This window comes from Corvus moneduloides, chromosome 2 (assembly GCF_009650955.1).
Source record: "Corvus moneduloides isolate bCorMon1 chromosome 2, bCorMon1.pri, whole genome shotgun sequence".
Taxonomy (NCBI): Eukaryota; Metazoa; Chordata; class Aves; order Passeriformes; family Corvidae; genus Corvus; species Corvus moneduloides.
The window spans coordinates 103649035-103662770 of record NC_045477.1 but is presented as its reverse complement, the minus strand read 5'-3'; the positions used below and the strand labels follow the sequence as shown (position 1 = coordinate 103662770).

At 42.8% G+C, this 13736-nt stretch overlaps 1 protein-coding gene across 3 annotated transcripts in view; it reads right to left on the bottom strand.

Moving 5' to 3' along the window:
* CLCN4 (chloride voltage-gated channel 4) overlaps positions 1-13736 on the bottom strand; it is a 41589-nt gene that overhangs the window by 22758 nt on the left and 5095 nt on the right. For all 3 annotated transcript variants that reach the window (XM_032100623.1, XM_032100624.1, XM_032100625.1), the window contains 3 exons: positions 8332-8483; positions 7895-7994; positions 1404-1591 (listed from right to left, as the gene is read on the bottom strand). In XM_032100623.1, the coding sequence (XP_031956514.1) occupies positions 1404-1591; positions 7895-7994; positions 8332-8475 (432 nt within the window). In that variant the 5' untranslated portion in view covers positions 8476-8483. The remainder of the gene's footprint in view (positions 1-1403; positions 1592-7894; positions 7995-8331; positions 8484-13736) is intronic.

The following is a 13736-nucleotide window of genomic DNA, read 5'->3' as shown; positions in this document are numbered from 1 at the left end:
CATTTTTTCCTTCCCACGTTTTTGGGGTTTTTTTCAGTTTTTCTTTTTGTTCTTTTAAATTACAACATCACCCCCATTCTGCAGCTTTATATCAGGGTAACATTTCTTCACTGTCACAAAGACACAGCCACCCAAAACATCTGCTGATGAAGACCAGAGTGAACCTAGCAAAACTCTGGCAAAGGGAAGCCTGGCACTGTGACTGGCACCCATGCTGAGAGATTTCTGCCCCTGATTATGTGGTGAGAATATTCAGGAACAGTGAGCACCCCACTATTTCCACTATGGTTAATTAGAACTATAGAAAACTGAGCTATACATCTGCACAGACACTCTCACCTAGTACTTCTTCTACTGTAAACCTAAAGCAGCACAGAAGAGAACATGAATGACACACTTGCCTGGCAATGAAGGTGTCCTGAAACACTGCAGCACCAGACAACCTCCACACTGGGGGAAGATCTGAGACAACCTCTCCAAATCACCCACACACACTTCAATTCAGTTTTTGTCAAATTCAAGTCAGAAATAAGGAGGAAGGGGGGATTTAAGACAGTAATTCTGCCAAAGATCTGAGTTGTGAGTGGGATCAATATTATTCAATACATTGAATAACTTAGGTTGAAAATAAAATGTGCTTTTTTTGTACTTCTTTTAAAAAGTATTATCTGCTAAATGGTATACAGAAAGGCTTCTTTTTATTTTTTTTCAAAATGAAACTTTCACCTGCTTTGCTTTGAAAGAGCATTCTTTGTATTTAAAATTACTACAATTATGGGGAAAAAAAAGAATTGTAAGGGAAAAAAATCTTTAAATATACATTTCATGTCTGTCCAAATCAGCTTTTTCCCTTCCTGTCCAACATCCCTGCAAATCCTTCATCTGGCCACCCCCCAGGGAGCCTATTCTTTCCCCAGCTTTTGGTGCTAGCTAAGTATCTCGATGTCTGACAGAGAAACTGATTGCAAGGGATAAGCAGTTCTTACGCAGCTCCCTGTATCAGAATACATAAAACCCCATCTGCAATCCCAAAAACATCCTCATAAGTGTATTTTTCAGTGCTCATCCTTTTTTTTTGTCCCATAAAATTATATTTAAAAGGAAATAAAGAAAATGCAGCTCAGGTCCCCTGGTGATTATGCTATGCATGTTATAAAACACTTTTAGTTTAATACTGATAAAAATACAGTGCAATCTCAGAGTTTTCTAGTTTCCATCACACTGAAACCACAGGACCTCCTTCAGGTTAAGCAGATATTGCTTGTGGAAATGTCTTTTTTTTCCAGTGTGCTCAGTTCATTACTTTCTCTTTCAGAGAAACTCTCTGGAGGGAACATCAGCAAGTATGAAAAAAGGGCATTGCCTGGCCTGCTGTGACCCCAAGCTAATCAGGGCTCCCATACCTCAGACTGGCTTACAAGAAGTTCAGACCATTTCTGCCACTGGGGACATTTGTCCCTGTCATCGAATGTCGTTTCATTGGATGTCCAGCAGCACTGCTCATGGCTGTACCAGAAGGCAGACAGGCAGACACCCTCTTTCAGGTCTGTCATCCAATCCACAGCTAAATCTATCACTCCAGCTAATGTACCTGGGAAAAGAAATGCAGAAAAAGAAATGCTGGCATTAAAAATAATCAAGTTGCAAGGATAATATATCTAATTTTTATAACAGAATAAAATCCATGATTTGGGTAAGTAGGTGCAACATAAGTTTCTCAGACTAGAGAAGAGAAGGTTTGGAGACCTTATAGCAGCCTCCCAGTACCTACAGGGGGCTTATGAGAAAGATGGGGACAGACTTTCTATCAGGGGCTGCTGCAGTACGGAAAGGGGTAAGGGTTTTAAACTAAAAGAGAGTTGATTTAGGCTAGGTATAAGTAATAAGTTTTTTACAATGAGGGGGGTGAAACACTGGAACAGGTTGCCCACAGAGGTGGATGCCCCATCCCTGGAAACATTCAAGGCCAGGTTGCACAGGGCTCTGAGCAACCTGATCCAGTTGTAGATGACCCTGCTCATGGCAGGGTTGTTGGACAGGATGACCTTTAAAAGCCTCTTCCAAGCCAAACTGTTCTCTGCATCAATAAATACAAATATACCGAAGAACTGGGGGCACTAACAAGTTTTTCTGACCTTCAATGCTCTTCAATAAGCTTTTATTCTAAACATTATCATTCTCATACTGACTGATGGCCAAATAGGGGAGAGATAGCCAACGCCAGGCCTGCAGCCTGTTCAAGGCAGGTGCCCCATCTGGCTGAGATGGGGAGGACGTCGTGCAGGGTCTCTATATGGACACTGGGCCACAGGTCTCAAACCACACTGTGTATTTCAGGGGTAATGGAGGAGAAGGATATGTATGTTTTCCTACAGCTTTACCGGTGCCAACACAGCAACCTTAGAAAGATGATTTCATTACAAAGACAACATGAATGCCAAATTCTGACTTATGAACTTAACAGAATGGGGCTTTTGATATGTGTGTACATTGACTGGCAATCTAGACATGCAGAATAAAACTATCTTTCAAATCCTTCCTGTACCACAACGCTCGTTTCAGTTTCTCCCCGGTAATTACACAGAGCTACAGTGACACCCGGTGGCCACCAGACACAGACACAGGTATAATTGCTGTCGCCAGAAACAAAAAAATAAAAATTCTGCTTCTCTAGGGCATTTGCTCATCAGCGGTAACAACCTGCCCCAGCAGCAGCACCCTCAGCGCAGGTGGGTCCCCAGGAGTGCAAGAGCAGCAGGAACGGGAGGCTGGGAGCAGCCAGAACACAGAGAGGCAGACCTGTGTGGGGATGCTAAAGAGCAGGAGCAGAGGAATTTTCCAGCTGCTGAAGCATTTTGTGAAGTTTTCCTTTCTCATGCCTTAGCTGAGAAACAGGGAAAGACTGTTCTGTAAATAACTCTCTATCTTGCACCTGCACGGTCTTGTTTTGGTTCACTGAAGGAAATATTTTGAAATAGGCGTTGTAGCATTCAGCCAATCGCTCTGGGAGGTGTATGGTCAAGCACCCAATAATGTCATTTCTCTATTGCGAACCAAGGTATATAAACGAGGTGATAATTAATTAAATAATTCCATTTGTCCTGGAATTCCGTGTCGTGATTCTCGCCGTCCCTGGGGACAACAGCGACACCTGTGTTCTGTCCCTATGTCCATACTTCCTGGAAAGAATTAAAGCAACAACTGATAGAAGAGTGATTTAGTGTTTTCCAGATCCCTCTCGTATACAATGGAAAGCAGAAGTCATCATTATTTTTAAAATAATCATTAATAAAATTTCAGGAAACCACTAATGGATTTGAACAGAATTTATCAATGCATTTCAGTAGGACATAGAGGGGGAAAAATACTTCAGAAAATGCAAATGGTTTGGTTTTAAGTTTCCAAAAGTTATAGATTTGTGGCTCCTCCTAAGAACGTAATTATGTGAAGCAGGGGTGGGGGCTGCTCCCCTTTCCCCCAGCAGCTGGGGCACACAAGTGGGTCCAAGAGCTGGTTTATTTCATCTAGAACTAAAGTTTTCTCATTTGCATTTCTGTAAGAGAGATAGGGGAAAAAATACATTTCAAATAATTCAAGCACATGGAACCTTTTTTTTACTTCAAAGACCAGAAAAAACCCACAGGTTCTTCTCCCACCCTTAAGAAGGATACTTGTCCCCACACTGACAAGCAGTGGTGACCAAGGTAGCAGTGAAGAATTTCTGTTGTATAAAAATAATCTGAAGAACTATACAGATATACTAGACAGGACGACACACACATTAAAAAAAAAAAAAAAAAAAAGGCTGCAGATGGGAGTGATGATGTCTGTAGCAATTATTTTCTTTCATGAAGATCTTGGCTTAATCTTGGTTACTCTTCCATTTTTCCCAAATTTCTGTGGAAACAGTGAACCATGTTGCTAGATGAAAATTAATCATTGCATTGCTGGCAACATCAGCATGCATAGCTTCCTGTTTTGCAGTGAGCTCTAAATTCTTCTCCAATTTTCTGAAAGTTTCAGAAACAAGGAATCTTCATCCTCTGGACCATATGCTGTGTCTATTGCACCTCTTAATGGGTCTTTAATGCTCTCTGTAATCTTCAAAGTTTACACTACACTTAACCAGGCAGCTGCACATTAATGCTACCAAAGGCACAAAGGAAGACAGACTTCTGAATGTTTTTCCCCAATAAAGTTAGTAACTATACTGAAGAACAAACATTCAGTTCTCTAATATAACAAGCTCACAGGCTCCTCAGCACCACTGAGACAATGTGCTTAATTATGCAGCTGATCTAATCCCTTCTGCCAGATTCTTAGGGATCCACATAAGGAGGAAAATGCTACATGCAATTTACTACACAAGCCTTCAAGAGAAGAAAATCATAAGGAGGGCCAAGATAATAATGCAATAGTAAATGCTTCACTACCTATGTGACCAGAGCTAGAAGTTTTCCAAGTTCTGAATTTTTGCAGCTTTAAGTGAAATTAATGCAAGTGCTAGACAGCTCAGCATCTCAAAGTCAAGCTTTTAATTTCTTGTGCTTATTTTGGCTGTCAAGACTGTAATAGAGTATAGGTTTATCTCCCTGCTTCTCCCATCAAAGGAGCTGAGTTTGTTCCCCCTTCTATGTAACCTCCTGCCTGGAAGGAAAAATAATGAAGTACTCCTAAGCCAGACAGTGCTGAACTTTATTTTAGATATTAGCCTTTTACCTCTCTCCTTTTCCGTTTGTTGATGATGGCCAATTTCTTCCTTTACAGTGCCGTAATGAGAATGCTAAAAATTTGCTTTGAAAAGAGAGTTTTCTTCATGCACCTGTGCCAGAAAACAGCATCACCCAAGTGATGAATTAGAGGGAATTCCTGCACATCCAGCCTCAGCATCAGAGCATTTCAGCATTACTATGATGGCACTTTTTGTTACATAGCTTTAAAACACACACACACTTGCTGATCTATAAAGAGCATATGCTTTCAGTTGGGCAGTAGTAATGGTTAGGCTGAGGAACATCCACTGGTCTGCAGGCAGAATGGGCCCACCAAAAATTCAGATTTCCTTAAAAACAAATGTTTAAAAAATTTGGTATCCATACATAAATGTTTAGGCTCGCTCCCCATACATTGCTTTATATGAGGAAAGCATGGAAACTCTGACTGAGACAGGCCCATGTAGTGCTCAGTATCTTTTTCTAGACCATTGTGTGAACAGTCTTATCTGATCTCCACACGAAACAACATTTTTGGGTTTTACTGTTCCTTCCCTCTTCTCTGCAATTAGCAGGCTTTGGATCCCAAAGCCTCACTTCCAGGAGCTCCTCAGTGCCCTTCCAGCCATTTGACAGTGTCATACACCATCATCTCCCTCCAGCAGGATGTTCAGGGTCCTGTGGGTACTTGCCACAGACTGGAGGCAGTGAGAGGCTCTGCTCAGGCTAATTTGTGTGTGCACCCTCACAAAGGAAATTATGATCTGATCCCAGTGGCTGCTGTTACATTCTCAATATACATTGGTGTTGCCTGTAACCCTGAGGCTGGCTCTGCTGTGAGCAGGAAGCCAGAGCAGAACCCCCTCCAGTCATCCCTTTCCCACCTACACTCTTCTGGGACTAACAAAGGATGCAGGCTTGATGACATTCCAAAGATGACAAGATATATGTATATGTATGACATGATACATATATATATATGTGTGTGTGTGTATATATATATATATATATATATATGTATCATACTGCCAAGTGGAATGGTCCTCTCCTTCCTCCTTCCATCAGCTCCTTCCCATCAGCTATTTTTTGTTTGCTTGCGGCTCTGTGGTGACCAATGCTGCTGAGACCACAAATCAACTGAAAACTAATCTGGCTAAAATCAATTTTTTCTAGGAAAAAATTGTAGCTACACATGCACAGAGCAACAGGGCCCAGTGGCAGAAGCACTGGAGAACAAGGATTGCATCTTTTGGCCTCATCTGCTCGTCTTGGCAGTGGAGGTGCAACCTTTGAGGTATTGCAAAACCTGAAAGATGAAGCTTACCAAATTGATGGGATTTAGGCTTCTAGATCAGTTAAGCTCACTTTAGACTCCTGGGCCTGGGTAAAAGACCCAAGTGCTTTTGGAAGCTTGGGGAAGCCCCTGCCAGCCTCTTCCAAGAGTCCCATCTTGCTGTTTTCTGTGCCCAGCACAGGAAGAGCACGGGACCCTTATGTCCTGGGTACTGCTGCTGCCCCTTTCCCCTTTCTCTCCCATGCCTTCCCATACTTTCTGCTTGCCTCTGGTAATGCCTGGACCCAGCTGCTCAAGGGTTCACCCAGTGTCCATCCACTGACCAGGCTACTCCCCTTGGAGCAGCAGCAGCTTCTGCCTGTTCAGCAGAGGAGGGACCATGGAGGAGCCCAGCTGGTCCATGCAATCCCATCTGATCATGCAGATGCCCTTGTGGCAGGCTCACTTCTCTCAGCAGACAATATTTTAAGAAGAGAGGACAACAACATGAAGTGCCTCGTGACTGCACCACCACCTCCTCCCTCCTCAAACCTGGCTAAGATTCCTGACTAATTTGGTTTCATTCTTTGAGGTAAAATGGTTGCTCTGCACCCTTGTCATTGAAAAGGGTGATCTCAGTTTAGTTTACCCTCAAACCCCATTCCCAAGCTGGACATATCAATGTTAGGGTTTATCAGAGGACAGTGACTCTGGCTTTTGACAGCCTTGAGGATTTCAGCCTGAGGTTTCATTGCAAACTAGAACTGAATTAAACCTTCTGGGATGTTTTTACTAAAATGGGAGTGTGTGCATGTATACCACATTCTTTGTATGAGGAGAGGATTACTGAGGTCACTAGAGCCCTCAAGGGCTTGCTCTAACTTTATTTGCAGGCAGAGTTCTCCATCCCAGATGAGACCAACCCTGGCCTTCAGGCTGGACTCAGCAGCCCTGGTAGTACACTATCAGTCTATCAAACTCTCTTCCCATCTCACCCTCCCAACAGAGTTTTTGTGGAAACAATTACATGTCTATGAAATTACATAATTTGCCAAACATGCCACTTCAGAAATGTTTTCTCAAGAACTTCACCGGTACTTCTGAGGCTCCTAACAACTGTAATAAACATATTAATTTGACAGATGCTGAGCAGGAAATTCCCATCACCCCTTGGAAACGGGGAAACTTCACATGGTGCTTTTACCAAGCAGCATAACACAAGAGCACCCTGACATCACTGAAAAAGCATAAAAAATGGCAGCTGTCTCAGCTGGGTCAGAGAAGTGCAGCTTTCCAAGCAGGAAGATGTGCTAAACTGAGGAGAAGACAGGAGAAATTGAGGAAATTAATGAATTTGCCATGTGAGTTTGAGCAGACTGTTAAGTATGTAATGTCTGTCTGGCCTGGAAGCAGACCTGAAACCAAGTATGAAACTATTTTGCTTTCAGGCATACATAAAGAAGATAACCCAGTGGAAATAGCAGTTTATAAAGCTCCCCTTTGAGTGTCCACGACCAGTGTTTTCCCCACATCATATTTTCTACTTTGCAGAATTAAAGTGATGACAAGAAACAAAATCCTATAAATAAAATTGACTTCTGCAAAGCAAAGATTCAGAAAGTCAAAGTAGTCCATCGAGTACGAAGCACTAAAATGCAGATTTCCCAAAGCAAAAGAAAAATCCCTCTACTGGTGAAAACATTTTTCTCTAGGTCAGCAGTTGAAAGGAGACTTTGCAAGTGGGTATTTTTATTTCGGATCATAACTCCACGAATGCAAAGTTGTCTTTTTTAGCTTAAAAACTAAAAACATCAATGGAGAGACAATGAAGTACAAAGAGAAGCAGATGGTACTGCAGCAGCTTGGGTGAGCTGCTCCAGGCATAGCTGTAGCACTAACACATACATACCTGCCAGTAGTCCTATGAGAAGCATTACAACCCATCCTGACCAGGCATCCAGCAAACTCTTGATGAACTCCCATATGGATTCTTTACTTTTGCTTGTAATCTGAAATTAAACATACATATAGATGTGCTGCTGATTCAGGCTGACAGTTTTAGAGTACAATGTTTAAAATAATTAAACTCCTAGATGGTGCATACAATTTCTCTACTCTCTACTTCCTGCAGTCCCAATAATTTATTCTGAGATGCTCATCTGATCAAGTTGCAGCAGCCCTTTCATATTTACAAACTCAGGACATCCCACATCCATGTATTTAAAAGTTCTCCTCAAGTCATGCAACAAGGTAGGAAGCAATAACTTTGGAAAAACACTTATTTTTGTCACTACCAGGATGGCTGTAAGCCAGGGACTGTGATGCATCAAAGCCTGACACCGTCACCTTGCGATGGCGGTCGGTGTCACGCGATTTCTCCCGCAGCCAGTCGATGGTATGGAAATCTTCGTAAGTTCCAACATCGGGGAAAGGCTCATCCAGAAAATCCATCAGGTTGCCCGAACCATTCATGTCTCCTGCATTGACCATATTAGGATCTGTACACAGAAGAAAAGCAAACTTGTCAATGAATTCATGCAGCTTTGTCAGGCATTTCAGAGCCAAGTTTTCTGAAATACCTCCACGAGCCCGGAAGTCAAGACAGCATGAACAGTAGTCCTGGGGGGCACACACAAACTCTTCATATTTGCTTTAAGAAAACAGGGGGAGAAATATCCACCACATATCCTACTAAAGCATGAGAGGAAATAAAAGACACCTGTCCCCAGACTACAACAAACAGTTACCAGAGGCATTTGATGGGAATTTGGATGAAGGCATGTAGGAGTATGAGAATATAAGAAGAATGAAATATATATGAAATACAAGAAGAAGGGGGACATATACAGACCTTAAGGGTTGTATAGAACAGATCCTGCAGAGCCTGTAGCTCCTTGACTGACACAAGGTAACTTTTGCTGGTCACTGATGAGGCCAGCAGGGCACCAACGACTGCCACCCACTTTGTTCCACCAGGTATAAAAATGGGAATTTCACAAGAATTTAGATCTTTGAAACTGTGAGGAAATTTCCCAACTCTGTAATTGGAACAGGCAAAAATGTAGCAGATAAGCTTTTAGTGGACTGTCCATAAACCCTGATACCCTGCTCAGCCCTCTTTCTTCTTTCTTCCCCCCTCCCCATTTTCAACTGTTTTATTTGAAACCTCACCATGTAATTTTTTGCCTTAGTGGTGTCTTTAGCAATGTAATAAGTATGAACACTCAGCTTTGTCAGTCTCTGCTCTCCATGAGAGGGATTTTGGATGACACAGACAGTGTTCTGAGCACAAGCAGCTGAGAAAAGCATTATCTTACAGGCAACCAGCAGATCACCATTACACCATTAATAGAAACCCTTTTAAACACGGAAATCAAGTGATCTCCCAGAACCATGGCATGTTTGTCTGAAAGAGAACCAAGCAAGTGAATCACAGCCTGGGGAAGGAAACTCAATGCAGAGCAGGTGTCCTAGGCAGCGCTGCAGAGCACAAATAAGCTGCCACAAGATGGGGATGATTTGAAAAGCAGAAGTTAAGAGGAGTGACAATTGAGAACAGTGATACTTCGCCATGCAGGTGAGAGCACGATCCCACATTTGCTAAGTGAAATGAAGATCTGAAGGTGGGATGACGAGGCTGACAACAGGAGCTGAAGTTGCAAGGGGACCTTGAGCTCAGTGTCTTTTAAGAGGACTGGAAGGGGAAGCTGAAATGAGGTGAAAGGATTAGACAATGCTATTACTTCATAACATTGTGATGTTCTGCAGATCATTTACTTCACCCTATTCTTCCCATACAGCAAACAAGGACCTGTAAAAAACATGCAGCTCAGACTGTCTGCCTGCAAAAGGCAGCATCCTCTGCTAAATAAACAAACTTCTGGAAACTCTTGCACTGAAAGCATTGCCAAGTTTTCCTTCATATCACAGGAAAATTACCCAACATGCTAGTTATATCATGTAAAAAATAGCTTAAGTATGTTGTCGATGCCCAGCACATGACAGTATTGTGACGGATAATACCAGGCCAGACCACAAGTATGTAGGATAATTACAATCTCAGTCTGAATCTACCCCAAAAATACGTGCTACGCAACATGTCCAAGGAGAGAAAAAATGTGCTAGAGACCACAGGGCCACAGAAGATGAAGAAAACAAACAAACTTTGAACTCAAGGTAGCATACCAGTACCTGGAAATTGCAGTGAACTGGATGACTGCCAGCCTTAAAAGTTCACTTCAGGTACTACACTTTTGAAAGCAGAGACATGATATCAGATTATGCAAAAAACCTAGCTACAGCACTTTGAACTGAGTACTACAGAGTTTCCATCTTATATCTTATTACTGAGCACCATAAGTATCCCTTTCTTTCTCTTTATTTTGCATTTATTTCTCTCACCTTACTTTGGCATCTGTAATAATTTGCAAGGTTTATGTCAGGATGAGCTAATTTGCCCTCCTAGTGAAGCTTGCAGATGCTTTCAGTTCTGCCAGCAGAACTGGAGCCTTACACCAATCAGTCAGTGACAGATATTTTCACACACATAAATTAAGGGCAAATTAACTTCATCCAAACATGAATTGTAGCCAGGAGTACTGCAGCAATACACTCCAATGATGGCAAAAGCATGAACAGCCATGGTGCTGGTTGTCTCATCTAGCATGAGAAATCTGCACTATACTCTGGACACTAAAACCTAGCCTCCTTTCACAGCTGATGACAGGAAATGAACTATTTACATCAGAATGAGAGTGATTACTTCCCAGAAGTGATAATTTCTGTTTATTGATCACAAAGAGCTGTCAGAGGTAGACATCTTCACCTGACCTAATGAGTGTAACACTAACACTTCAAAAGAAAACGTTGCAGAATTACAAAATGCAGCTTCTCACACCTGAGCATCTAAGAGATTTGGATGCTCTGACAGAGCTTATTGTACACACTGAAAGGTGTTGAGTCTTGCTGAGGAATTGTCTAACATACATATTTTGTCCCTTTGTTGTTCCATGCCTTAGACTTCCTTGCTGTCCTTTCCACTACTTTTCCAGATGCTGATGCAACGTAATTTGTGCAAGGGCTGTTTCCTGCTTAGTCCCCATATTCTCTTCCTAATAATTTCTGGCACTCCACCAGCTTTTCCTAGGGCAGACATCCAACACTGAGCAGTCTGCTGTGACTCCCTGAGAGACAGTGGCCAGTCTGGAGCCCATCATTCTGTAATCTCTTGGGGTCATTTTCCCCTTTGATTTGCCTTTCTCCACTTTGAATTCCATCAGCCATTTTATTCCCTACAATACAGCAGAGAGCCTTAACAACGAGCACTCATTTTTACTAACTAGCTTACTACCTACAACTGAATGCTTGTGTCAATATGCTGCTTTAATAATTGCAAACAGGTTCTTTCTAGAAACTGAACTAGAAAAAAAAGAAACCTGACTGAACCACCTATCTCTGGAACTCACAGGGTTCTGGTTAGCAGACTTCCCTGGATTTAGAGCCATACCAGACCAGTGCGATCCTGTAGACACAGCAAAGTCCTGGCAGGGACTGAGTCACAAATCAAGAGAGGTCACAATGCCAGACTGACAATTGTGCCTCCTGATGGAGGCTCTCCTGGCTGCCACATAACCCTAGACATCTTCCAGAAATCTTGGGCCAGATCAATCTGGTGGTCAGTTCCTGATCTCCCAAGCCATGCTTGGTGCACAGTATTTTGAAGCCAGAAAGAGTTACCCTACAAATGTCAGAGGAGTTGCATGAGAGCAAGCTGGCAGTCAAGGTCCAAATATTAGCCTGTGAAGCTTTATGGCTGCAGGAAACCAGATAATTTTTAAGCACGTAAGGGAAGCAAAGAAGAGATTCATGCAAGCAAACTACAGAAGCCAGGGTGCAAACACAGGGAGCTGCTGATGGACCAGGACACACCAACAAGCTCAGCCAGTACTACACAGACACCAGATCTCATTATATTTACTCACTTTTTATTATTTTCTGAAGAACCAAAAGAGAATAGTATTATTGTATTCAGGGTCACATTTTTTCTGCAAGTCTCACAGTGAGTAAACTCATCACGTGACTTTGATCAGCTTGGAGCTAAGTTTTATAGAAGAGCGATAAATCATATTTACAGTGAAAATGCTGACAAACTCTCAGCTTTAGAGCACTGTTACAGCACGTGCAAATGTAAAAGCCACAGACAGAAGAGCTCTATCAGTGAACTGACATTCTAGGTAGTATGCTGACTGATCAGATATGAAATGTATTTGACATGGCAAGCACAGACCAAAACATCCCATCGTTCAAAGAGGCTGAAAAGTATACTGATGGAACACAACTAGCTGAACAGTCATCAAAGGAAAAGTCTTGGCCCTGGCCTATTGCTCCTAGATGCTAGTTCCATGCTATGTTCTCCTCATCCTGTTTTCTGTTTTAATTGGATACATTGCACTGAGGCAGGCAGTATGATTTTTAATGCAATTCCAACAAGTTTCAAGTTACTTTCAACAGATCACAGTTACTGAATTACTTCAACACTTCAAATGTTTCTAGCAGACAAACAAACGTTCACCTACACTCTTTGCTGTTTTCCTTGAAGTGGGGGGTTGCTACGTGAAACGCGACAGGATGCAGGCAGCAAATGCCTCTCCTGTGGTATAAAGAATAAAGTGAACCTGGCAAGAGGCTAGGAGAAGAAAACAGAAGCCTAAATGCCAGTTTAGTTTGCAAGTTTCTCAATTCACATTTGGAGTACCTTTTTCAGGGTGTCCAAAGCATCACCTGTTCCATGTTTTACAAATGTGCCATGCAATAGCCAACACACCAAAGGAGAACACGGTGTGTCTCAGGGCTTTTCTATGCTCTAGTACCAACACACTTACAGTGATAAAACAGAGGAGATACTACTCCAGACACAAAGTTTTTGAATCATGACTCCATCATAGTTGAGCCCACCACTGACCTGAATGGTTGGTCAGATGAGCTGTGCTCATGTGGCGTGACATGACAGCAGTTACTGCAAAAATGAAGGAGCATGGGGGCTGTGAAAATCCCTGGGATTTATTTTCTACAGCAGTATAGTAGTACTAAACACATATTTATTTTCTATAGTAGTAGTATGGCCATCATCTCCAGACCCCTTTGCACTGACAGATGGTTTGCCACTCTGTGCCCCAAATACTTGCATTGGCTGTTCCAAGGACCAAGCATGGTGCCCCAGCCTCAGGCCATTACCTGATCAAGGTGATCTGTCAAGCAAAGGCACCTCCTCCCGAGAGCTGGGTGCTCTCCCAGCATCCATCTGTCCCCACTCCCAAGGAATTTAGACCCAGTCACAGAGATGGACCCAGAGCACTCTCCTCACAGGGCCTGAATCCAGGCAAACAGGTCAGTGCTGCCAGCAGAGTGAGCTGAATCACAGAATCATGGAATGGTTCGGGTTGGAAGAGTCAGTGTGCAGAAAGAGGCCTAAGAGGGTAAGGCTGAGGCAGAAAGTTCCTAGAGCCGAGCACGGTTACACCACAGGTCTTCAGCACCACCTGGCCAGAGAAAATGGGCCTGACAGCTGAGGAGGCAGCAAGCAAGATTATTTAACAGGGTCACCATGAAAGACATGAATGAAAAGTACAGGGAGATGATTAGGGGTGTGTGTCTTTTGGGGAGGGGTCAGAGACTGAGGTCTGCTTAGCCTAGAGCCAGGAAGGCCAAGGTGGTGTGGATGGAATTCCCCTTCCACCACCTGCCATGCAGAA